Here is a 23,059-nt window from a genome sequence, read left to right as displayed (position 1 = left end):
TCCGCAGATTAACGTTGACTTTTGCCATCCAGCCTTAAATTGGAGAAACTCGATATTATTACGATATTTAACATAAAAATGACAGTTTTATTATCTTGTGAAAGAAATAAAAAAAAACACCAAAATGGCAAAATATGCAAGCTTAGTGTATTCCTAGGAAATTCATTGTAATGCCCCTGGAATTCATACTATTTTGGATGGCGCATTTAAGGTTGGTCGACGTCAGATAAAAGTATACATTGGAAGGAGAGAACATGAATTGCGCAAAATCGCGCAATTTTGACCCTTTTAACCACGTGTTTGGACGTCATGTTATACACGTTTTCTATTGGCTGTTGGACTTCCGTATGTTCTCAAAACAACATGGCACGAGATCCCTGGAACAGAACAAATGTTCCCTTTCCCGGTGCAATTTCCAGTGTCCGCGTAAACTTTACTACAAAAACAGGTTGGACATGTTGTTCGGATACTATTTTTGGTGTACTGTAAATCCAAACTAACTTAAAAATCCGCGTGTGGGGCTGTTGTGTGTCTCACACTGGGTGCGTGTCGTGAAATGAGAAAATGTCGTTTGCTGTTTCCAGGCGTGATTGTGAAAAACCTGCTGACGGAGAACGACAAAGTCCTCAAAGTACTTCGGAGTACATTTCTTCAGACGGAAGTTCGAGTTCTGTACGACTTGCTGTACAATCTCAACAACAGCGCAAGGGGCAACAAAACATTTCGGGTGCTAAAGCAGGTGAGGTGGACGCAATGTAACGCGCGGGACTGTGATGGTGGGGGCGTGTCAAGTGTGTAACGTGTATTTTATTGCATCTGATTCCTGTCATCCAGGTGGAACAGTGCGTGAACAGATTGAAGGAGATGAAGCTGGACGGTGCTTTGCAGTGTCTGGCGGATTTGTGTCCCAACAGGATTCAAAGGTGGGCACGACGCTTTACTCGTTCTCAACACTCGTGCTGGACAACAAGAGGCATGTTGGAGAATTAGGGCCAAAGCGAAGACAAACATAAATAACTTCGAAAGTCAATGTCAGATTGAAGTGGTATATTTTCGAGGGAACAGATTATTTTTCCTGATAAAGCGAGTACATTTTCAGGGTTAAAGTCGTAATATTAGAAGAATAAAGTCGTTGATTCAAAGTTGTATATTTTCCATATACATGTTTTTTTTTTCTCGAGATCCGTCATATGACCCGAAAAAAATTGTCTTTTTTTCCGACAAAGTTGTTTGTTTGAGATTAAAATTGATATCTTTACCCAAAAAACATTTATAATTTCAAGATAAATTGTTTATTATTATTTACTAAAAGTTGTGTTTTCTTGATTTTTATTTTTTTTAAATATTAAAGTGAAAATATTTAGAAAATGAAGATATAGATTTGGATATTATCAAGATAAAAAAAATATATTTTAGAAAAGTAAAAAATCATATTGCAAGAACGAAGTTTTGTGTTTGAGTGAAAAAATATTTTTAAGATTAAAAAAAAAAAAAATGTTGTACCGGTATACATTTTAAATTCGTAATATTGTATTTTTTCAAGACAGAAATGTGTGTTTTTTGTTTGTTTGTTTTTTTTTTAAATAAAAATTTGACTACTTTCAAGACTAAAGTCATTGAAGAAGAAGAATTGAATAAAAGATATCAGCAAGGACGTTTGTAGCCAGCATGATGATGAACTATATATGGTGGATCGAAATTATAATCTGACATTGGGATGTTGTATTCTTTGTGTTAACAATTTTGCCATTTACTTCAATGGGGAAAGACGATTTGACCGTAGTCACGGCGCAAATAAAACTCATCAGTCATTTGGTGTCTTCTTTCAGTGGGCTGAGCGTGAAGGCGGGTGAGGGCGATCTTCCCAGCCAAGCCGTGCTGGAGTGGCAATGTCTCAAAGTGCTGGGAGCCGCGCAGCTGATGAGCTGCACATTGAGACGCTGTAGCAGAGCTTTTGTGTATCCTTTGTCCATTCGCCACCAGATATGCCGAGATGAAACCCCGAGCGCTTCTCTACTCCGTGTCGCCTTCCCTTAAACATTCGCCTCAGCTTATCCAAGCAGCACATGAAGCATGAGTTTATCATCCTGAATATGGTGATAACCAGCATGCTCAGTCGCCTCTGGTGAGTCAACTTTTTGTCACGAAACGCTTTCGATGTATTTGCGACGGTTTGCGTCAATTAAAGAGCATTTGTCCACGGTTGTTTGTTGGCCATCAGGGTTATTTTCCGAGGAATCCTGGCCTGCCTGCCGGCTCTCTACCGGCATCTCTTTGAGCTGCGGGCGGAAGTAGCCCTGGCTCGGCCCATGCCGTTCCTCACTGACTTCACCCTGCCCGTCAATATGGCCGACTTCCTCGCCCCTTCTGATGCGGCTTTACTGGTTATGAAACCAAAATCCGCTCTCCACGTGACAACTCACAAGGCAAAAGAGGAGAGACGGAAGGCTCCGGTCCGTCTGCGGCAGATGAGGAAGGTTAAAGAAGACTTGGGTGTTGCTGTGCAAAGAGGTGGGACACGTGTGGATTTCATCTCTATACATTTCATTAGCAAGTTTGCTGAATAACTTTTTGGAGTTAGGCGGGAAAGGTTTGGGAACCCGGAAAGTGTGTGGGCATGGTAAGGCTCAGAAAAAGGTGAAGTATTATGGGGCGCAGTGATTCCAAGAAATAAAATCCAAATCAGTCGTGTGTTGACTTGTACCAATGCTCACCAGTGTCCTGTAGATGGCAGTATTGAGTGACAGCTGCTGTACACGTTTGTTTTCTGTTTTTTCTTTTTTTGAAAAAGGGGAAGTCAACCCCAAAGTTTTATTTATGAGAATATGATCTATGCAGCCCCACTAGTCTAAACTTGCAGCAAAATCCACCTGTTTTTTATCCATCTTGGGGGGGCGACCATTTTGTCACTTGCTGTCGACTGAAAATGACATCACAGTTGCTCAGCGCTCGGCCAACAATCAATCACGGCTCAGTTTGGCGGGGTTAATAATAATAAAAATCATGATTTCCAACAAATCAATTGCAGAGCTGTTGTTGGACGCCAGCGTGACGCCTGTTCAAACCACTCACAGGAGCGTCGCAAAGGTATGTAAGCGGACAACAGTCAGTGTTCTCCGCCATGCATGTGCTGCTGCTTCTTATCCAATCAGTGTCTCCTTCTGCCGATCCTCCCGAAGAAACGGCAGCCGTCTGAGAAGGAACGGGTGTTCCGCAGACACACCAGGCAAGCCGCTACGTATCAAGACATGGCCTCCTGTCTGGACCAAATGATCCTGTGGTGCGAATCCAAGAAAATGAATCCAACCAAACGCCATTTAACCTTCCTGAGATTAAAGTGCCAGCGGATGAGAGGGGCAGAGGCTGCGGGTTACAAGTAAGCACGACAATCGAGAGCAAGGCGTCAACCGGGCACCGCGTTAACTTAAGCGTGATGTGTTTTCATTTGTAGCGTCCAGAAGAAGTTGCGGACGTTCAAACGAGAAGCTCGCCGGGCTTTCTGCGGCGTTCCAGGCCCGGTTCGGAAGCCCCGACCCTCCGCTGCGTGCCGCCTGAGAACGCGTCTCTGGTCACTTAGGAGGCAGTTTGTTGGATCTTCCCAAATGAGAAATAACGCCGCAAAGAGACTCAAGCCAAAGAAGCACGTGTCGTCCACGCTGGCGAGTGATGATTGGATCAGCAGAACAATAGGCAGGACGACAGCAGTGATTGTTCACAGTGACAACCACGATGACATTGATGATATTTTTGCCTCTGTGGGTCTGTGATTGCTTTTAAATGCGCCTGTTCATCAATTTTTTTTTTCTTTTTTCTTCTTTTCCCCGCTTAACCTGTGCAGGTGACACATGACCTGTCAATCAATCACTGGGCTGAAACATTGAAACAGACAACCATTCATACTTGTCATTTTTAGTCTTCAATTCAGTGTAAAATTATAGAAAAATACTTGTTTAATTGCTTGTATATGAAATACAAATGATCAGGTCTCTGGAATCCCTAAGTAAATTATTATTAGGTTAATCTTTGATCTGGCCATTTTAGAAAATAGTAATTCAGCAGCCTGGTGATGAAGTGCTGCCTTCACCAGGGAAAATGCAGTAAATGCTTTCTTTGGTCGGTCTCCAGGCATCATGGTCAGAAAATCTGCACACGCCTTTAGGCCAGCAATAGTTAGCACGGCTAGCATTTGCTCACTTGCATGAGACAGGGTCACCCCGTCAAAACAGGCAAATTTTTGCAACAGTTTTAATCATGGGGATGGGAAGCATAATGTGCATCCTGAAAGTGAGTGATATTTCAAAAAATAAATTTGTGCACACCTTCATAGCTGTGTGTGTGGCTGTGTTCATAATTAACCTCTTTCACCATTTAAAGTGCCTCCGATTTACCTCCAAATAAAATTAAGCTGTTTAGTAGGCTTTTTACTGCAATTCTTTTTTAACGTTCTACCACCAAGCAGAAGGGTTTGTGCTAACACTGACTGTTTTTGCAACTGCTCATGATTCCCTCCACCATGACCTTGGACAATATCACATTTTTCCATTTAGAGGATGCCAAGTGTGTTTTTTGCAAAATATTGAAACGAAGGTTGAACTTATTAAAAAAAAAAACACCAAACCTACAGTAGCGAAGGTGGAGCGGCAGCATGTCAAGAGCATGAATGAAAACAAGGATCGGACAAATATAAGATGTGCTTCAGCTTTTGTTTCTTGGCTCAGGCTATGTTCTTGACTGTTTCACTTGTGATGCTGACCGAAATGAATCACTTTGAATGTTTGCAGACGTGTGTTGACTCCCATTCAACATGAGTTATTTGAACAAGGGCGTGTAGACGTTTTATTCAAGGATTAAGCGCTCAACTCTTGACTCCCGTCCACTAGGTGACAGTGTTGTGCTCCCTTTGGAAGGCAAGGAAGGGGGAAAAAAACAAAGAAAAAAAGCCCGATGACGACTGTTGGCCGTTGATGTTTGACATCCGGAAGGTGGGGCTTTTGTTGCTTCTGCTTCGTTTTTTTTTTTTTTTTAGTTTTTAGTTTTTTATTTTGAAGGAACCAATGCGTCGATATGGTCCCTTAAGCCAAACTTCAAGATAGCACCGACCCAAGCAGAAATACAAATCCTGCATTGGTAGGTTGAGAAATTTGACAAAAGGTGTTGAATTTAGTTCCGGTTTTGGTCGTTAGCTGCCAAGCTACCTCTTGGGTTGTGTTTCTACTACTTTGCTAATTAGTCACTGTCAAGTTGACTAATTTTGCAACTTTGGTAATTACAACAGCGACGTGCTAATGTGATTTTAGTAACGTCGTTTATCATGAAATACATGTTGTAAAAGCTAAATCGAAAATTGTCTACTTCGGAGTTAACATTGAAGCTAACATAGCGTTGTTGATAAATAGCCAGTGGTTTGCAGAATTGCTGCGAATTGTTTCCCCACTGAGGTGAATGTTTGGTGCTGAAAAGTTTTCCTGCTGAGTGGGCGACACACCCAACCGTCCTCCTGCTTTATGGACCTCATGTGATGTGCTATATACGTACGTACGGTGAATGGTAATTGAACTCTACGATAATTCGTCGTAGGTCGAAGTGAACCTCAACCTACCATTCCTACTTGAATTCATTGTGCTTAAGTACCAAATGTTCATATAAGCTCAAAATTGTACCAATGTGCAGTTTTTCAATGTGGTCCCGACTTACGACATAGCGAGGATACGATTTTTCATTTGTTTTAGATTTCTGGCCTACAAGTGTTTTTGGGACAAATACATTGTGCAAATATGACAACTACCGCGTTCGCGTAGGTCAATGACATAATTAATTATAAATTTGTAACTCCGTCGTAAACCGATAACTCCCTGTAGGTTTAATGTACACAGTTGGCCAAGGTTGTTGTGAATTGCCTGAAGGAGTCTCCTTCGGTGTGGGCAAAACAAAAGCCGATCATAATGGCAAAATAAGGGAAGATTCACATCTCTTATGGTCTCGTAATGTTTTCTGTAACCTGCACCATTTAATAGAAAACTAAACACGGATGTTGGGGACATGGGTCCAAATAAAACACGCTTGCATCAGTTTGCTCTTACTTGAGCTTATATTTTGTTGACCCACCTATAGTTCACTGTATCTCCCTTTGGTTTTGGTCATCAAAGTGGTGCAAATGAAGTTTTTCTGTCTTTGTAGGATTTTTGTGTTGTAATGGAGGTGCATGTTAAGAAAGACCTTCCCAACGCTGTTTGGGAAGCGAAGGGAGGGATTTAGAGGAGTACATACCAAGCTGTCATCAATTGTCTGTATTTTATCAACAGGCTGAGAAGTACTAGTGGGGGGGTTACCTTCAAATAGCTCTGGAGTGATGGGATTGTCACAAGCCTCTTTCCACTAGCCAGCTTTTTAAAAGAATTCCCCCCCCCCCCCCCCCCCCCCCGAGGTACCGGTGAAAGGTACCGAAGCGGGACAGGGTGTTGAAGTCAACTGGCTAGTTTTGCAAAACGAAAATTTGTGCAGCTGAGAGTCGCTGTCCGCAGTCCTTCCTGACAAAAGCACTCGTTGAGGAATAACGCTGCAAAGAGATTCAAGAGACTGAAAAACGGGGATTTTGGCCGCAGAGCACGTCCACGGCTTGTCTTTGTTCAAAGGTATCAGTCAGGACAAGGGTTCAATAGAAAGGGGTGTATAGAATTTTACGCCCACTGTAAATGTGTTTTTCCCCCCATGTCTGTTTTTTGCAGTATTGTATTCTATGTCTAACCCACTTGCGGTAAGCTCTTACTTTTTTCCAGGCAACCTAGCACAAAAGTGAACCTTGTGCCTGTTCCTGAGTACCAAGGGGACATTGTTTGAATTTCAGCAAAAGGTCCTGCTGCAAAACCTCTTCCATGTAGTGTAGTGGGACACATTTTGCTTTATTTCAAGACCCTTTTCACCTTCCCAAAAATGGCACATCTGAGCTGAAAACAGAAGATCGAGGATTTATCCGCCTTTGCTTTTTATATAGAACTCAGCAGCTGTGAAACCTAATAGAAAAAAAATCTGGGTGGACTTTATCCTCCATTCCATGTCAGTGTCGTTTGAATGTGTCCCTGATGGGGGGGGGGGGGCGGGGGCGGGAGAATCAGGACAAGGGTTTACAGGCAATGTGCAAGGGGCTAAAGATTGTGATCCAACATCAGTGACTTCTTACGTCACAAATTCAGTGTGAATGTTGAAAAATTCCCACTGGCGCACTCCAAAGTCTTTGCAGAAGAGTGGACGGTGTCACAATAGCAAAGGGGGGAGCGACTATATCTTTTCTCCCCCCTGCAGTTTCTTTCGATGAAATGGCTTTGCAACAAGACCATCAGATGATTCATACTTAAGAAATGCTGGGAGACAACCACCAACTTCAACAAGTTCCAGCTGTTTTGTTAATTCCACGATTCTCGCTGCTAGGTGGAGTTTGCTGCATGAAAACATAGCCGAGTGTTTTGTGCCGTTCTAACTGGACTGGTGCTCTTCAACGCAACTGGATTTCTATACGTGTTGTGGGAGTAGCGCAGCTGACCACCGCATTTAGTTTCCCGCTGCCTGATTTGGTCAAAGACCCCTCTGTTTTACATCCCCTGGCATCATTGGTGTCATTAGGATGCGTTGTGGGCCGCTGTTGCTCCATTTCCACCATGCCGCTTTCTACCATCTTCACAAGAGAGACTCATTTGCGCTTGATATCCAATTAGTTCTTGTGCGGATGCTTGATTAGGGGAACCGGCACAATCGCAAGAGATAAAGAGATCAAATTCATGACATGATACTCCTAAAGATTCGAATGCACTGTTTGGTTTGAGACTATCCGAGCGCTATTACTACTTATTCAACCATCACTGGATTCAAAATCTTTCGACCGACGCAATACACACACCAATCCGGCGTCGGATTGCGCCATCTGATTGATGTAGCGAACACCATCGTAGCATCGGACCCCGTCAGGAAGCGTCGGTCCTAGTTGGCCAACGTCGGATTGGTCTATCTAGGCCTTAAGGGTCCCTTTTGAAGTTTGAAGCTGGGTTGAAAGGGATGATATAGCCTCCACGAACGGGTTGAAAAGGAGTAGCTTGCTGCGTAAACAGTCAATTCTGCTGTGCAGCGTAAAGAGACATGAATCACCTTTGTCTCCTCGTTTCTTCATTTAGCGCATCTCCACATTTTCAGATTAATTCATGGTTCATTTGTCTTTATTTGAGCATAAGCCTACCGTATGAGAGCAAAACTAAAAATACATCAAATACAACATGATTTAGTGTTTTAACATGTACTTACCTACGCTCCTTTTTTCAGTCGCTTGTGCCAGCCCATCCATTTTGTACACTTTTTATTTGTGTATACATAGTTAGCCTTTTGCGGGCATGACAGCGAGGTTCAACTGTGATGGAATCGTATATTTAATGGACACAGCTTTGACTGATGCCTAATCGACCGAAATGCTTACATGATGTGTTTAGTGCCTTGTGGAGAAATTGCCTTTTTTACATGGCCTGCTTTGGGGGCACACTGGGTTGTTGTTGTTGTTGTTGCTGTCCTCTTTCATCGCAGTCAGCGGGGGGTCCCGGCATCTTGCATCCATGCTAAAGTGGAAGGGAATGCATTCAGATTTTTTTTTTTTTTTCCCTCCCCCCCAAAAATGAGTTTAGCTCAAATCCTGTCGTCCATGTTGCACAGTCGCATGTATATTTCAGGAGCCCAGCAGCCCAAGTGGTCTGGAGACCCCAAAGGCCACCCCCCCCCCCCCCCATTCCCCTCACTCCGCATCCTCGAGAGTGGATTAGCATGCAACAGACCATCTTCCATAAATGGGTCAGTCTTAAAGACAGACAGGACAATGCGTTTGGAAAACGGTTCAAGCACTTTGCTGAGTAGTTGTGACTCATTCGACATATGATAGGTTTATTTACAGTATTACAAATGTCTGCATGCGCACGTGGAAGTGGGTCACATTTTAATAATGTAGGCCGACACCCTCGGCCGCCACCTGCCGCCCCTCCCCCTCCCACGCTTAAATGCTGAGTAGGGCACATTTGGGCATCCTGTCCATCAAGCATTTCACTGACCCGCTTTGTTAACAAAGGCCGGAAGGACATGCAACGGACTCACTTCCTGGTCAGGCAGGGAGAGAAGATGATGCCACACGATGGCACACTTGACCTTTTTGTTTACCTGATAATGGAAGTCATGTGCTTTTTGGACAATGACGTGTAGTGTTGACCGATAATAGATTACGATGAGGACGTGTTTAGTCAGTTAGATAACTTTTGTGTGTTGTGGAATTCCGCTAGTATGTCTTGCTCTGGGATTGGTCTTTATCAGTGTCTGTAACACTGGGGAGCCTTCACCGGCAGAGATGTTCATTGTACAGTCGTGCCTTGAGATACGAGTGACCCGGCTTAATGAGTTTCTCGAGATATAATCCCTCTTTTTGTTTTGTGGCAAAATGAGCTATGCGCCCTAGTCTAATTGTAATCTTTTACATAAGTGGACCAATTATACCTGATTTTCACCCTTTTAACAAATGAAATAACACACATCTAGTTGAACTGAACCTCTGGTTGGTGTGACACTTCACATGAGACTCTTGTACAGGGCCGGCATTTAAAAGAAAGTAAAAGAAACTGAGACGCAAGATATGAAAGTCAGGTGAAAACAATTGACTCTGAGCTTTCAACTCTCGGGCTATAACCTGCATTGTGCCTTCGTTTCAAAGAGGCCACCCCAAGAGGATTTGTCGCGCATCCCCAAAAGCCGTCTTGGGGCTTTGTTCGTTTGGCACCTTTTCAATCGCAATGACCTCACAGTGGCGGACGTTATCCAATTGATTCCCACTTGTCATTCACAGCTTGCGTCAAGAAATCCTGCGTGTGGGCGTGTCCGAGCGAGGCCAAGACCACTGCGACGATGGCGACCAGTAAAAGTAAAAACCAGAGTTCTCTTGCTCTGCACAAGGTGATTATGGTTGGCAGCGGCGGTGTGGGGAAGTCGGCGCTTACCCTACAGTTTATGTACGATGAGGTAAGTTATGACTTTGCTTTGAATAACAATTGAAAACGTCTTAATTTGATCAAAATGGAACACTGGACCGGTTTCCACGATCAATGTGCCACTCACGTTTTTGTTGTGCGTGTATGACATGCTATGCTATTTCCAAAATTGTCTTATCTCCAAGTGAAGTGGGGCATATCACTAGAAGTGTTTCGAACCTCCCACCGCAGTTAAGCCAGTGGAACAAAGAATGACCGAGTTGGATAAGATTTCTTTGTTGCTCCACGTTGTTGGAAACTGTTCTGCATTTTTTTTTTTCAATTTGTTATCTTGTAGTTCAAAATGGCCCCACGCTAAAATAGCTCCCCTGTGGCATGCCATGCTAGAAGAGTCCCTTCAATATTAATCACCTGTTTGCCCTCATACTGACGCTCAATTTGAGCACTCCAACTAGCATGCCTTTGTGATCGACTGTTGCTGACGGATATTGTTGTTTTAATACTCGTTGTTCCTCATTAAGTGGCAGTTGTGTGCATGTCCCCATTGTGAAGGTCAATGAAAAAATTGCAACTTCCTCACTTTTGTTGAATTTAAGACATTGAAGCCAAATAGGCAAATGCATGCAAATTGTTGCCAGTCAGTTCACTGGTTTTTGGATTGGAATACAACCCAAACAGTTACAAAAAAGATGCTCTCCTTATTTGACTACTTGCATCAACATAGATTCTGAGTTTACGTGTGAGAAGGTGAATCTAAAAACTGCTATTGGTCCATCAAGGTGCTTTAACGCTTTCAATGCCAGCCAGTTTAAAAAAATGAACCTCTTGAGTTGCCAGCCAATTCAGAACATTCAGACTGATCTTTCAAGGCTCACAGAATAGTGTGTTTTATGACACTGTAAACACAGAAACCGCCAAATGATTCTTTCATCACACAACAAGTTTGTGTTTACCTTCTTCCCATTTTGTGTAGTAGTAAAATGTGGGTTGGTTTCGCCCAAATCACACATTGTGGGTGAAGAAATGCAGAAAACAAACCTTTTGTAAAAAGATATATTTTATACAAAACAGTGAATTTAATGCTAAGAATGTTTTGCTTTTTGTGATGCCTGAAAAGGTCTATAAAATGCCAACAACAACAAACCAATTTTACATTTGACAAACTTTACAACCTATTTGCATTCTTTAGTCGTAGTAGTACTTAGTAGTGTGTGTGCGTGTGTATGTACGTACCTTACGTCATCGCTTCTCCTTCTAAAGGGAAATGATCTGTTATCTTTTCTCTCTTTTGTGACATTCTTTGTAGTAGATTTAGCTTGACAATCACTGTGTTCACCCACAGCAACCGTTGCATTTCCAAGGGTCTGTCATGTTTTGAAGCTTACACATTGTTATGACATATGGTGAGCTCATCCAAAAGAAACGCAATGCTACCATCTGCCGGCCATAGTTAATCTTTTTTTTTCCCAACTTTCCCAGCTAAAGTGGTATCCCACTGAGCAGCGAGTGTTTGCAAAAGTAACGAATGTTGTATTTTTTCTTCTTTAGGGTTCGTTCAAGGTTGCAGATATTCGCCAGACATTCACAAACTGTTTTTCTTTTCACCCCAAAATTTTAAACATTCAACATTTTGAACGTTTGTAACCTTGAAGAACGCTAAAGAAAAATCAACATTCGCTGCCTTCACAAACACTCGTAAACCTTGCCCACTCTGTGGGGTACGGGCTTAAATGATCCAACCAGAGTTGGCCAAGACTTTTCTCCTCCCAGTTCAATAAAAGAACGTACAAAGTAGTTGACGGCAATTCACATCGACAGCATTCACGGAAACATACGAGGGTTTCTTTTGTGTCTGTGACGTGTGAAGGATGAAGAATTGGAACACATTTGGAATTATTTATTGTTTTGCTCAAATTAGCCTGTTTTGAGGGCCACTGGTTGCTCCGCCCACTCACTACTGGCCCAATGGCGAGTACAGATTTCTCTTGGCAACCGGGGGGCAGAATGAGACGTGGGTGCACTTTGAGCCCCGACTCTTACAAAAAATAAACCCAACTGCGCCGCGCACGTGAGCCTCCACAAAGACAGCATGACTTGTTTTCCCTCATGGAGGCAGCACCTCATCACCAAGCTGCCAAATTACATTTGAACTCTCAAGAGGAAATATCACATCCTGTCGCCGCCAGTTTGTGGAGGACTACGAGCCCACCAAGGCGGACAGCTACAGGAAGAAAGTGGTCCTGGACGGAGAGGAGGTCCAGATCGACATCCTGGACACGGCCGGCCAGGAGGACTACGCCGCCATCAGGGACAACTATTTTCGAAGCGGCGAGGGCTTCCTGCTCGTCTTCTCCATCACCGAGCACGAGTCATTCACGGCCACTGCCGAATTCAGGTGCTTGGACCGACCTCCTGTTGTTGGTGGTTTTTTAACTTGTCTAATTAAAGCCTAGGAGAACTAATGTGTGTGTGCGTGTGCTGGCAGGGAGCAGATCTTGCGAGTGAAGGCGGAGGAGGACAAGATCCCTCTGCTGCTGGTGGGAAATAAGTCGGACCTGGAGGATCGTCGGCAGGTGTCTGTGGACGAGGCCCGCGGCAAGGCCGATGAGTGGGCTGTCCAGTATGTCGAGACGTCCGCCAAAACCAGGGCCAATGTTGATAAGGTGCAGGCACGCACAAAGCAGCACACAGATGAGATGAAGTCAGACGCGCGCACACATTCGAACGCATCGTAACAGACACGCACACAGAACCTCGGACCGGCCCTTGTATGTGGAGCTGTATGTTTTTGCTCTTGCACTTTAGGTTTTCTTTGACCTGATGCGCGACATCCGGGAGAAGAAAATGTCGGAGAACAAGGATAAAAACGGAAAAGGCAAGAACAAGAAGAACAAGAAGAGCTTCAGAGAGAGATGCTGTCTACTCTGAAATCCTCACGGACCTTGATGACGCACAATCCAACTGCCCAGTTGTTTTTTGTTTTCCGTTCAATTCAAATGTGCATTTTTCTAACCTGTATGAGCTCCTTAATTCTTGATTGATGCCATGTGGGCTGCTGTGCCATGGGAAGCTAAGCACGGATCCTGACCGATGAAGCAAACTGCCAGCGACACTAACTCTTGGTTTGGGGACGTCTTTTGATTCTGTCCGTTAGCTGTCGCAGTGCTTGTGTTTTTTTTGTTGTTTTTTTTTGTGTGCTTTCTCAATCTTAATCTGCACTATGGATTGTCTTCTCCTTTTACTGCAAACTATCTCTAATGCTACCGGCTATCATGTTAAACCAAATTTACAGCAAATCTAACATTGTCTTTTTATGATGAATTGCCCTTTCTAGCTACTGCAAAATAAGTCAGTGAGAACACACGCGGCCAAACGTTTTTCTTAGTCATGTTTTTCTTTTTCTTTTTTTTATGGTGCTCCTCCAATGTTGATGTCATTCTGAGACTTCCCACCATTTGCAAAGTGCACCTTTTACTATCCGTTTCCTACGACAGGTCAACTTTGGAGCGACTTTTCTCTCTTTGGAAGAACATGCACTACAGCAGAGGTTGCCACTAAAAATTTTCAAACGATTTCAGCGGCAGCAAGTGCGTATTTTGATTAAGTTCCTCTAACTTTTCCGTGTCGATACCAATGTCTTAACTACGGGAAATACAACTTTTCTAACATTATTTGTACTTTTTCCTTCCTCAATTTGCCGTTTATTCACACACTATTGCGATTGTTTTATTTCTTTCCTGTGAGCATTGCTGAATAAATGTCTTTTTATATATGCTAGATATTCATTTCTTTCAAAACCATTCCTCAGCAGTCATGAACAATTTGATGCTTAATATTGTCTTAATAACCACAAATTACTTAAAGGTTAGTAACCCCCAAATGTTCCTTACAAGAATTTGTTTTATGTGCCTCCACTAGTCTAAACACGGCATTCTGATATTACGTTTGTAGAATATGAGTTAAGTAGTAAAATCCACCTGTTTTTGTCCTTCTCAATGGGCGGCCATTTTGCCACTTGCTGTCGACTCAAAATAACATCACAGTTTCTCAGGTAACCACCAATCATTGCAGAAAACAGGTGAGCGGTGGTTGGTCGTCACCTGATCAACAGTGATGTCATTTTAAGTCGACAGCAAGGGACAAAGAGGCCGCCCCTTGTTATGGCTAAAAAAAAAGTGAATTTTGCTGCTTTGAAAATTGAAAATCAACTCTCTCCGATGGATGTTCCTGTTACTGAAATGTGCCAAACAATGCAAAGATTTCTTTGTTACCTGTGATTTGTTCTGCTGTCTATTTTGTGGCAAAGGTTGTTGTGGCACTCACCTCCTAACACCCTCCCTCGTCTTTTTTCTGACAGTGATAAAGAGCCACCCATTTGTTCAAGCTCAGTCTTATCCCACTGCTGGAATCCTTCACTGAGCCTTTCCAAAATATATACACACACAGTGTCCCCCGGCAGTATGCAAAACAACGGAAATACCACCGACTTAAAGTATTACTCTGAGTCTTCTGTAGCCAAACATAGAAGTCGTTAGTTTTTTGTGTGTGTGCCACTTAGGGGCTCGTTTGTGTCTTTTTACTCAGAGGGGAATTTACCCCGACCTAGATCAGTGATTCCTCGAGTGGAAGATCTGTACCGCTATTGGTACGTGAGCTCTCTCTAGTGGTACATTGGGATGGGGAGGTGGTTTTTGGGGGGATCACTTAATTCACGAAAATGTCACAATGGCTCACTTACAATTTCAACTGTATGATCTTACACTTCTGTACAGTTCGGTTGTATTCAATCAGACATCTCGGCACAATTCCATCCTAAACAAAATGTCGACAGACTTCATTCAACAAAATGTCAAGAAATGTTTTAACTTAAACTTAAGAGACTCAGTGGTTCAATCAAATAAACCTACGTACATTACATTTTAATTGAATCGATAAGTGCAGTTTTTCACTTTTAAATATTTTAAACTGCATGATGTTACAGTGGTCCCCCCCCCCCCTTCAAAATCGAGTACCGTTCATATAAATACAGTACAGTTCCGTTGTGTTTACCTTTTAAGTACAATCATTCTGCATTTAATCTTTTGTAACTGTTTGTTTTAAACATTCATTTAGGTTCGATTTGTGTTTTGTGTGCATTATATTGTAACGGAATCATCATTTACGTATGGTCCCCGCCCCCACATTTAAGTGGCGTGTTAACCCTAAACCATGCACAGTATGGAAAATGCCCACCCTGAGGCCTAATGTACATCACTAGTGAACCCCACTAGCATTTGACTGCATTTCCACTGGCGAAAGCAAATGTCAGCCCTCCTGATGTGCACATTTACCCGCTCGCCCGACACTCCGCACCCGTCCCCTTCTGCGCTAAGTAGACAGATTAGGTGGTCCGTTAAACTCGCGGGACGGCACTTATTCGGAAAGATATGAAAGGGCAAAGTGAGTTTGCCTAATGACCGATGCAGTGTCATCGGCACACTTCGAGGTCTTTCATCATTGTGCAGAGAGGGGCCCCGTCCTCTGTGTAACCCTCATTATATCGCAGCTAATGTTGGAGATGAGGATGTTCAAGTGATAAAACACCATCACGCTCCTTCATTAGACGCAAAGAGAAACACACTCGGTGGAATTGCACTCGACCTGCAAGATAAATGCAACGGACAAAGAATAACTTCTATTTTAGCAGCTGCCGCTGCTGCCTCGGAGGAACGGGGGAGCAGCTGTTCTCCACTCGGCCGCTAGATGGCAGTATTGCTTCTCCTTTCGTTCCAAATCGACATTTCCCTGCACGCCTCACTATTGAGCTTCGGTCACTGGTGACGATTCAGTCAGTGAATGGCAGTGATTTTGTATTATTGATCCCTCAAACAAAACCTTGAGGATTGATTTGAGGACTTGTAGTGTTTGTGTGTTAATATTTTGTTTCTGTATTCAGACAAATTATTTTGGTAGCCCAGGGAAATATGGCAGTGACGCTTACTACAGGCCACCTAAGGGGAAGAGAACAGCACTCGCTGCCCAATAGAAGAGAAAAAGGACAATAGTGGAAAATCAGGCAAGTGCTCAGACATTTTGGTGCAGGTGCTCGAGCCAAAAAAGGGCACCCATCGCCAAAATTAAAATCATCAAACTAAGAATAAGAAAAACTGTGTTTCTAACCATGTATATTTCCGCTAACACAATCAACACAGTCTAATCACATACGGTGACTTAAAGTCCGAACACAGCAGTCTAATTAATATTGCGTTTGTTGAATATGAATTGAGCAGAAAAAATCCACTCGTTTTTGTCCATTTCAGTGGGCGGCCATTTTGCCACGTGCTGTCGACTCAGAATGACATCACAATTACTCAGGGCTCAGGTAACGACTGTCACAGCTCACCCGTTTACTGGGTTTGCTCACGTGATGTTTGCAAGCGGAGCCTTCGTCATTGTGATGTCATTTTCAGTCAAAAAGAAAGGTCGTCCATCAGTTGCAAGATGAATCAGATTGCACAAATGTATTTAAAAGCTGCATTTCTTTTTCAGTTGTCAAACCTCCCTTGAAGTTGTGACAACCACTTGACTGTCTATCCTGCAAATAGGTTTCATCAGAGGAAAGCCAGCAAAGCAGGACTGTCGTAAGAGCACAACTTGTTCCTTTGTTGCTATCACTTCAGAAGACGTCAAATTGTCTTCACTTGAATAACATGACATGTTATCTTTAAATTACCATTCAGACTTCAGATATACACTACATTCGAACTCCTTTGCATCGTGGCGCCGTTCAGCCAGACTGCCGTTTTGCACGTAAGATGAAGCCTCCATTGCGGAATCGGAATCTTTTGCAGCTGTAATCTAAAGTGCTGCAATTCCCCTGCACACAATTTGAAATTGTGCATTATTCAGTACTTTTGTGTCTCATCTGTCACATAGCAGGCCTACTTTTCGGAGTTGTGAGTAATGGATGCCCACAAGTATCCTCCATGCGCCACAGGGCTCAGCTCACCGGGGGGCTACGTATGTGGCAGAATAGTCCCGCAGTGCTTGGAAGACCAACAAGAGGGTCCCGCCCGTGTCCTTGTTCCATCCAGCACACGTTGTCTTGGGCCTCGTTCCCATATGGCCTCCTTTGATGCATGTCTACTTATCTTGCACACTTTCAATGGAATCTCCCAAGGACACCCATACAAAGGGCTCTCAAAAACCTTTGGGGTCCAGGGACCTCTCACAGTTGAGGAGTTTTTTTCCAACGACCCCCTTATAATTTAAATACCGATTAATTGTAACTACCAAGTGCACCCATACATTCCATGGGAATTATTCTTTGAATGTTTTAACCTTAGTCACTTGCAGTAGAGTCGTTGTGATAGTCTTCTTCGTTTGAGTCTGCATGACTGTATTATACTGCCCCCCGCTGGCCTAGTTGCACGCACCAGATGAAACCGCAGTAAATTAATAAGGATGGACAAGATTTTTAATTCTTTACATTGTATGTAATTCTGTCATTATGTCTTTTTATAAAGCACAATATCATGGAGTTATATTTTCCTTATTGAAAACATGTTTCCCTTTTTTTAAATAGTTTTTTTCTTAAGGGGAGGCCGGAACAGGTTAATTACATTTCCATTCGTTTTAATGGCAAACGGTGATTTAGGGTTACAAGTGTTTTGAGATACATGCGTAAATCCTGAAATGAATTAAACGTGTATCTCAAGGCACCACCGTCTATGTTAAAATCATTTCATTTGTACAATTACAAAGCTAAATATATCTGTAGAAGCACAGCAATGTGCAAATTGTGTGTGCGTGATGCTAAGCTTTTGAACAGTAGTATAGCGCACTGTATGGAAGCTCATCCTTATGACAGCTGCCTCTAGCACGCAGCTACTGGACAAAGTCAGAACCTGGTTTGTCGATGCGCTTTGTCCTGCGTCGTTGACAGGCGGAGGTGACAGCACATCACTGGCTCCTGAAACTAGAAAAGGCAGCAGAGGACCGAGAGGGCAGATGTTCTGTCAATTTGCGTTGTGATTTTATTTACAGTATGTCTCAAGCCTGACTGCTACTTTCTTGATGCTTGCTATCGGCTAACCTTAAAGTTAAGTTGTCGTTGCGGCGGCAATATCGTCGATTGTTTTGCATTCGTAGCTCAGACGTCCACCTGGGAAGAAAAGCGCTTGGAGCGTGTTTGTGGAATTTGCAGGCAATTAATTATTGATCCATATCTTATGTATATGAAATGTCCGTAGCATTGGGTTCTGTGCCCTGGATACACAGAAATAGTCAAACAATCCAACATGTCGTCAGCTGCTTTGGCAGCCATGATCTGATTATTCAGAGTCACTTTGTCATTTTGCAGTTGAGTGAGGTACTGGGCGATTTTTATTTTGCTGATTAATGTGACAGTGATGACTTCTTATGTGTTTTGGTCGCAGGTAAAAAAAAAAAAAAAAACAGCCCAACGTTGGCTCATATCTTGGGTCACTCTTATCTCAAGGCACCACTGTATATACTTTAAAGCTTTGGTGTCAAATGTGTGGCCCGTGGGCCGGAACCAGCCCATCTTGGGTTCCAATACGGCCCGTGGGGATAGAACACAACATCTGTAATAGCTCAATAAAAGTAACTGTCATTCCCCATTTTGTCCACCGGAGGGCAAACTGGTGCCCATTGAAATTGGCTGTTGCTCAACATTTGATGCACTTGTGAAAGCTAGCGATGGGAAAATGAACCTTCGTGAAGCACTTGTGATATTGTTCACTCCTCTTGATGGTGCTCTTGGTTTAAGGAAAAAGGCTAGTGCAATGAAACTTTTCCAGAGTGACATCTACAGGAGTGTCACAAGTCCTTCCTGAAGCTTCATTTGTCCATCATTAGTGAAAGCTAAAAGATGGCAAGTTTCAGGAGCAAAGTTAGCCTCCTTCATAGAAAATGCTGTGCCACCTTTGCACTGAATACGGACTAGTGCATTGTGAATGCCTCCTGTAGAAATCCTTGAAGACATACTGGAAAATATCAGTCAACCGCTTCAGTTCAAAAAAAGTTGCTCTGGTGGAGACCCTGCCGCAACTTGGATGTATTTTTTCGGCATACACTGACCTTGACATTGTCCAGATTTCCTGCCGGATGTGGAAATTAATGTCAGTTTAAAATGATTTCTTGATGGAATTCTTGTCTAGAACATGGCATCAAAGTTCTGCGACCAATTCAAGGATTTGCCATTAAGGGACTGTGAAGGCCAGAACATTAAAAGACCACACAGAAAAGCCAGAATTGGGATATACTGTATATTCCTTCAATGTATTCTTCGTGTAGTGTATTTTGCGCATTTTCATAAGAAGGAGGGAACGTGCCTCATGTTGTGGCCTGGCCTTTCCTTGAACGAACACAATAACAGCAGGCGATCCCACAGCGATTCCCGTGTGTTTTTCTCTGCATGAAGCCGCCCAAACATTCATTTGAAGAAGCTGAGAGTCGTTATCTCGTCTGGGAAAATCCTCGCAACCTTTCCACGGGAGTCTGCATTTGGATCATACACTACCATTATGATTTTAAAGGTGCTGTTAGAAGATAACAATGGTCAGTTTTGATTGACACTGTCAGGGAATGACTTGCCCTCCTGTTATGTTGCGAGTCAAGTTGACCAATTCACTCCAATCCAAAGCGTTTTTTTCAATATGAAACGTGTTGCATCGAACTTATTAAGTGTAATCAACATATACAATACAATGAAAATGGTTCATTTCACAAATTGGTAAATAAATAATTTTAACGTCTTTTTAATGAATAAAAAAAGAGAGTGAATTATCCTCATTGACCCACGGTCTATCAGCGGTAATGTGAGTGCTAAAGATTGAATTGGTTAATAATGACGTTAATAATGAGCTATCAACAATGTTTTGAGGCTTTTTAATTTTCCATTTCTGACAGCTTTGGACAATTAAGCACGAGCCGCGTCAAAGTAACGAACTGAACTTTATTGCTCTTGCTGAGAAACAAATGTTAGTGTACTGAATGAAAGATTGGAATCATCTTTTTTTGCTTTAATGAGTTTTCCTTATATAATGACGGAAGCTGGGTAAATATAAAATCAACAGTACACAGGATGAGTTCTTTGGGGGCCATTATGACCCTGGGCTCTTTTTAGCTTTGTAAATCATATAAGAAATATTGCATTTCTTATATAATATATTTATGACTATTTAGGCCCCCTGCACACCGAGAGACGGGGTTAAGAAAACAACTAAACTGGAAGGCAGTTTGTAAGGAAATTTGTTTTCATGAGCGGCCGGCAGTCAGCCAGGTTTGTCACAATTGTGGGTAGAAACATTTATGTGGTGTTGTGCCAAAAGGTGAAAGACCCCCACAACAAGGTTCAAAGCACCAAAGAAACAGGAAATAAAACGTGATGTGGCTCGGGACAACGGCATCAACGGTGAATCAAAAAAGACAGAAAAGGACATCAGGCAAACTAACGAGACAACGAGGCACACCTGGGCAAGACACTCTGGACAAGAGTAGCAGGAGGAAGCCGATTGGTTGACACAAGCGGAACAACGAATAGACTTGACATGGTATAACGGAGACAGGAAACACGCAACAAAAGTAAACACGGTCAACAAACTGTAGTGGAAAAAAAAAAAAAATCTCTTTACGGTCATGTTCCACGGCTTGAAATGGCCGCGGTGAAGTTGGAGGATAAAAACAAATTCCGATGTGTTTATTGCCTCTTCCCTGTGGTTTTATTTTGCAGTATTTGACGCAGTGACATAAAAAGTTGAGGCACAGCTTGCGAGGGGATAGTCTTTATCAAGGGGGTGCCATCATCCATCCTGATCTGGTCCCCCTTTTGATTAAGCCCGGAAAGTTCTCAGCAGTAGGTGTTACCTGGTGATAGATAGATAGTGCGTGTCTGGCTGCTAAATGGAAGGATGTGGCGAGGAAAAAGATCGCTCTCCTTCCTGATGCTGCTGGACAGGATTCTGCCCAGTGCGATGGCAAACGCTCGGCTGAAGCCCCCCCCGCCCCAGAAGATTTCCGGTACCAGATCAGCGTCGAGGCTCTCTCTGATGAAATTTTTCCCGAGGGGAGAGCAGAGGGACACAAAAATGGCTGTCCTTTTTCTTGGCACTAAAGGGGAATTGGGCTTTTTTTTTTTTTTTTTTTCTCCCTGTCCAATACTGTATGCGCCCTGTTTAAACCTTCAGATCAGGTTCCACTTAAGTTTCTGTCAGTCAAAACGGCCTTGGGTGAAGAACAGAGAAAGAGGCTGTGTCGCCTCTCCTCTGCTTGCTGCAAGCAATTTTTGTTCTGCCGTGACATTTGCAATGTGGCTTTGTCGTCTTGGCATCCTTTGCTGTTTACTTGCATGACATTGCCCATTTATCTTATCGGCTTTCATAGCGTTGGGACAAATGCCCATTACGCCGACAGGAATAATAGTCAAAAAAAGACTATTAGCATAGCATATGTAGACAATCTTAGATTGATCCATATCTAGATCAGGGGTGGGCAACTGGTGCCCGTTTTTCATTCTGAAAACCAAAACCGGAAGCGCTAGCAAGTGCTGACAGCTGGCCTAGCTTCTCCTATCTTCTTTCTGGTTTTGTGGAGAAAACTTTCAAATATCGGTGGAGATATTGTGGGCGGTGCGCCATGTTGGTCGTCTGGAACACACTGCATACTATAAGAGCAGTTCGAAGACATATGACGATTTATTTGTTCACAAAAAACAGTGCGCCCATCTCTGATTGAGGATTTTTATTTTCCTAGGAGAAGTGTCTCGGCACATTTGTCCAGATTTGTACCTCTTATTTGTCGCCCAACCTTCAGGATCTTTCAATATGAAGACGAGGTCACACTTAGGTGCGTGAAGGCTTAAAAACAGTATTGAAATTGAAGATGCGGGTGGTAATGTTGCAATTCCGACCTGGAATATTTTATCATCTATTCACAAAGCGCTGTCTAGTTTTGTTCGGGTTGATTTTATCATAATAATAGAGACTACAGTCTGTGCGCCCATTAGAGGGTCACCCACTGTCTAGACACTGGGTTCTGAATAATGCAATAATACACACATTATGCCCCTCCCATCAGTTTCTTACAGAAGATGGCTTGCTGTGATGAGATCACGTCATGGAACCAGAATCTTTCCATCTTTTTGTCACTCATTTTATATCCCTCATTTACTTCATACCTCAGTGTTTCTTTTTTTGCTTTTATTGAGTAACAGACAGCTTGTTGTCCCCCAGCGGATATTCTGAGGAAAGTTTGCACCCTGTCGCTAATTGTTTAAAAAAAAAATCGGTACTCATTTAGAAGTCCGAAAAACAGGTAAATAAATAAATAGGTAAATAAATGATGCTTTAAACGAGTAAAAATGACTGGTACAATCACACCAAAAGAAGGGTAACATGGTCCCCGGTTATCGCACAAGTCCTCAAATTAGACAGAAACATTAAGCAGAATGGAATACGGATGGATGGCAGTGTTCTCGCTCGAAAGTATACAAAGCATCTGTTCCTAATGAAGCATCGTATTGGTCCACAGCATTTACTCCATTGTACCGGGGGAATGAAGGCTCCGGAGTTTTGGTCGAACTGAAGCAAACGAGGCCTCTGTTTCTATTCGTCTGCTCAAACAGTCAACTCTCCAATGAGAATGAGCATCAATAACAACTTCAGAGACAAGTTATGCTCTCTAATGATGCGCGCGAGACCCGATACGGCTTTCTTTGCAACGTGAAGTTAAACCTTGGACTGAACCCGACACTTTCCAGCACGTGGCCAATGCGAGAGGCGAGTAGAGGAACTTGAGGCTCCTCGCCATGCAATCCCGGTGCAACATGAACGGGCAAGCGGCCCAGCTGGATCTGGCTTCGAGCGGCAATAATTATCCCACGTGATCATTTCTGGCGGCGGGCGCTCATAATCGCAATAACTCATGTCAAAGGTGCATGGGCGGGCTTTCATTAGAGGCTATTAATAAATGTGAGCAGCGGGAGACTGCAGGGCTGCTTACATTGATTTGCATATGCAATGTGAGCAATGATTGCATCAGGACCTGCTGCATTAAGT

The 23,059-nt window shown here is 43.1% G+C and overlaps 2 protein-coding genes across 3 annotated transcripts; both read left to right on the top strand.

Moving 5' to 3' along the window:
* The first annotated feature begins 333 nt into the window (after positions 1–333).
* On the top strand, positions 334–4,324 carry rmp64 (ribonuclease MRP subunit p64). The gene is made up of 9 exons (XM_086051715.1): positions 334–448; positions 585–739; positions 835–923; positions 1,830–1,958; positions 2,051–2,125; positions 2,222–2,511; positions 3,029–3,087; positions 3,180–3,376; positions 3,452–4,324. Exons 1-9 carry the CDS (start codon positions 364–366, stop codon positions 3,765–3,767), a joined length of 1,395 nt encoding a protein of 464 aa, XP_085907841.1. The 5' UTR covers positions 334–363; the 3' UTR covers positions 3,768–4,324.
* A 633-nt stretch (positions 4,325–4,957) lies between these two features.
* LOC147136803 (ras-related protein Ral-B) lies at positions 4,958–13,778 on the top strand. Of its 2 annotated transcripts, none has more exons than XM_086051671.1 (5): positions 4,958–5,127; positions 9,860–10,032; positions 12,188–12,396; positions 12,487–12,664; positions 12,807–13,778. In XM_086051671.1, exons 2-5 carry the CDS (start codon positions 9,919–9,921, stop codon positions 12,927–12,929), a joined length of 624 nt encoding a protein of 207 aa, XP_085907797.1. In that variant the 5' UTR covers positions 4,958–5,127; positions 9,860–9,918; the 3' UTR covers positions 12,930–13,778. The 2 variants fall into 2 exon arrangements, with proteins under 2 accessions (XP_085907797.1, XP_085907796.1); XM_086051670.1 differs by lacking the exon at positions 4,958–5,127 and adding an exon at positions 5,183–5,531.
* Positions 13,779–23,059: the final 9,281 nt, after the last annotated feature.

The sequence above is a fragment of the Filicampus tigris genome, chromosome 14 (genome assembly GCF_054856515.1).
Source record: "Filicampus tigris isolate MCC_2025a chromosome 14, RoL_Ftig_1.0, whole genome shotgun sequence".
NCBI classification, from domain to species: Eukaryota; Metazoa; Chordata; class Actinopteri; order Syngnathiformes; family Syngnathidae; genus Filicampus; species Filicampus tigris.
The sequence above is the reverse complement of the archived record's forward strand: the minus strand, read 5'-3'. Positions and strand labels throughout refer to the sequence as shown.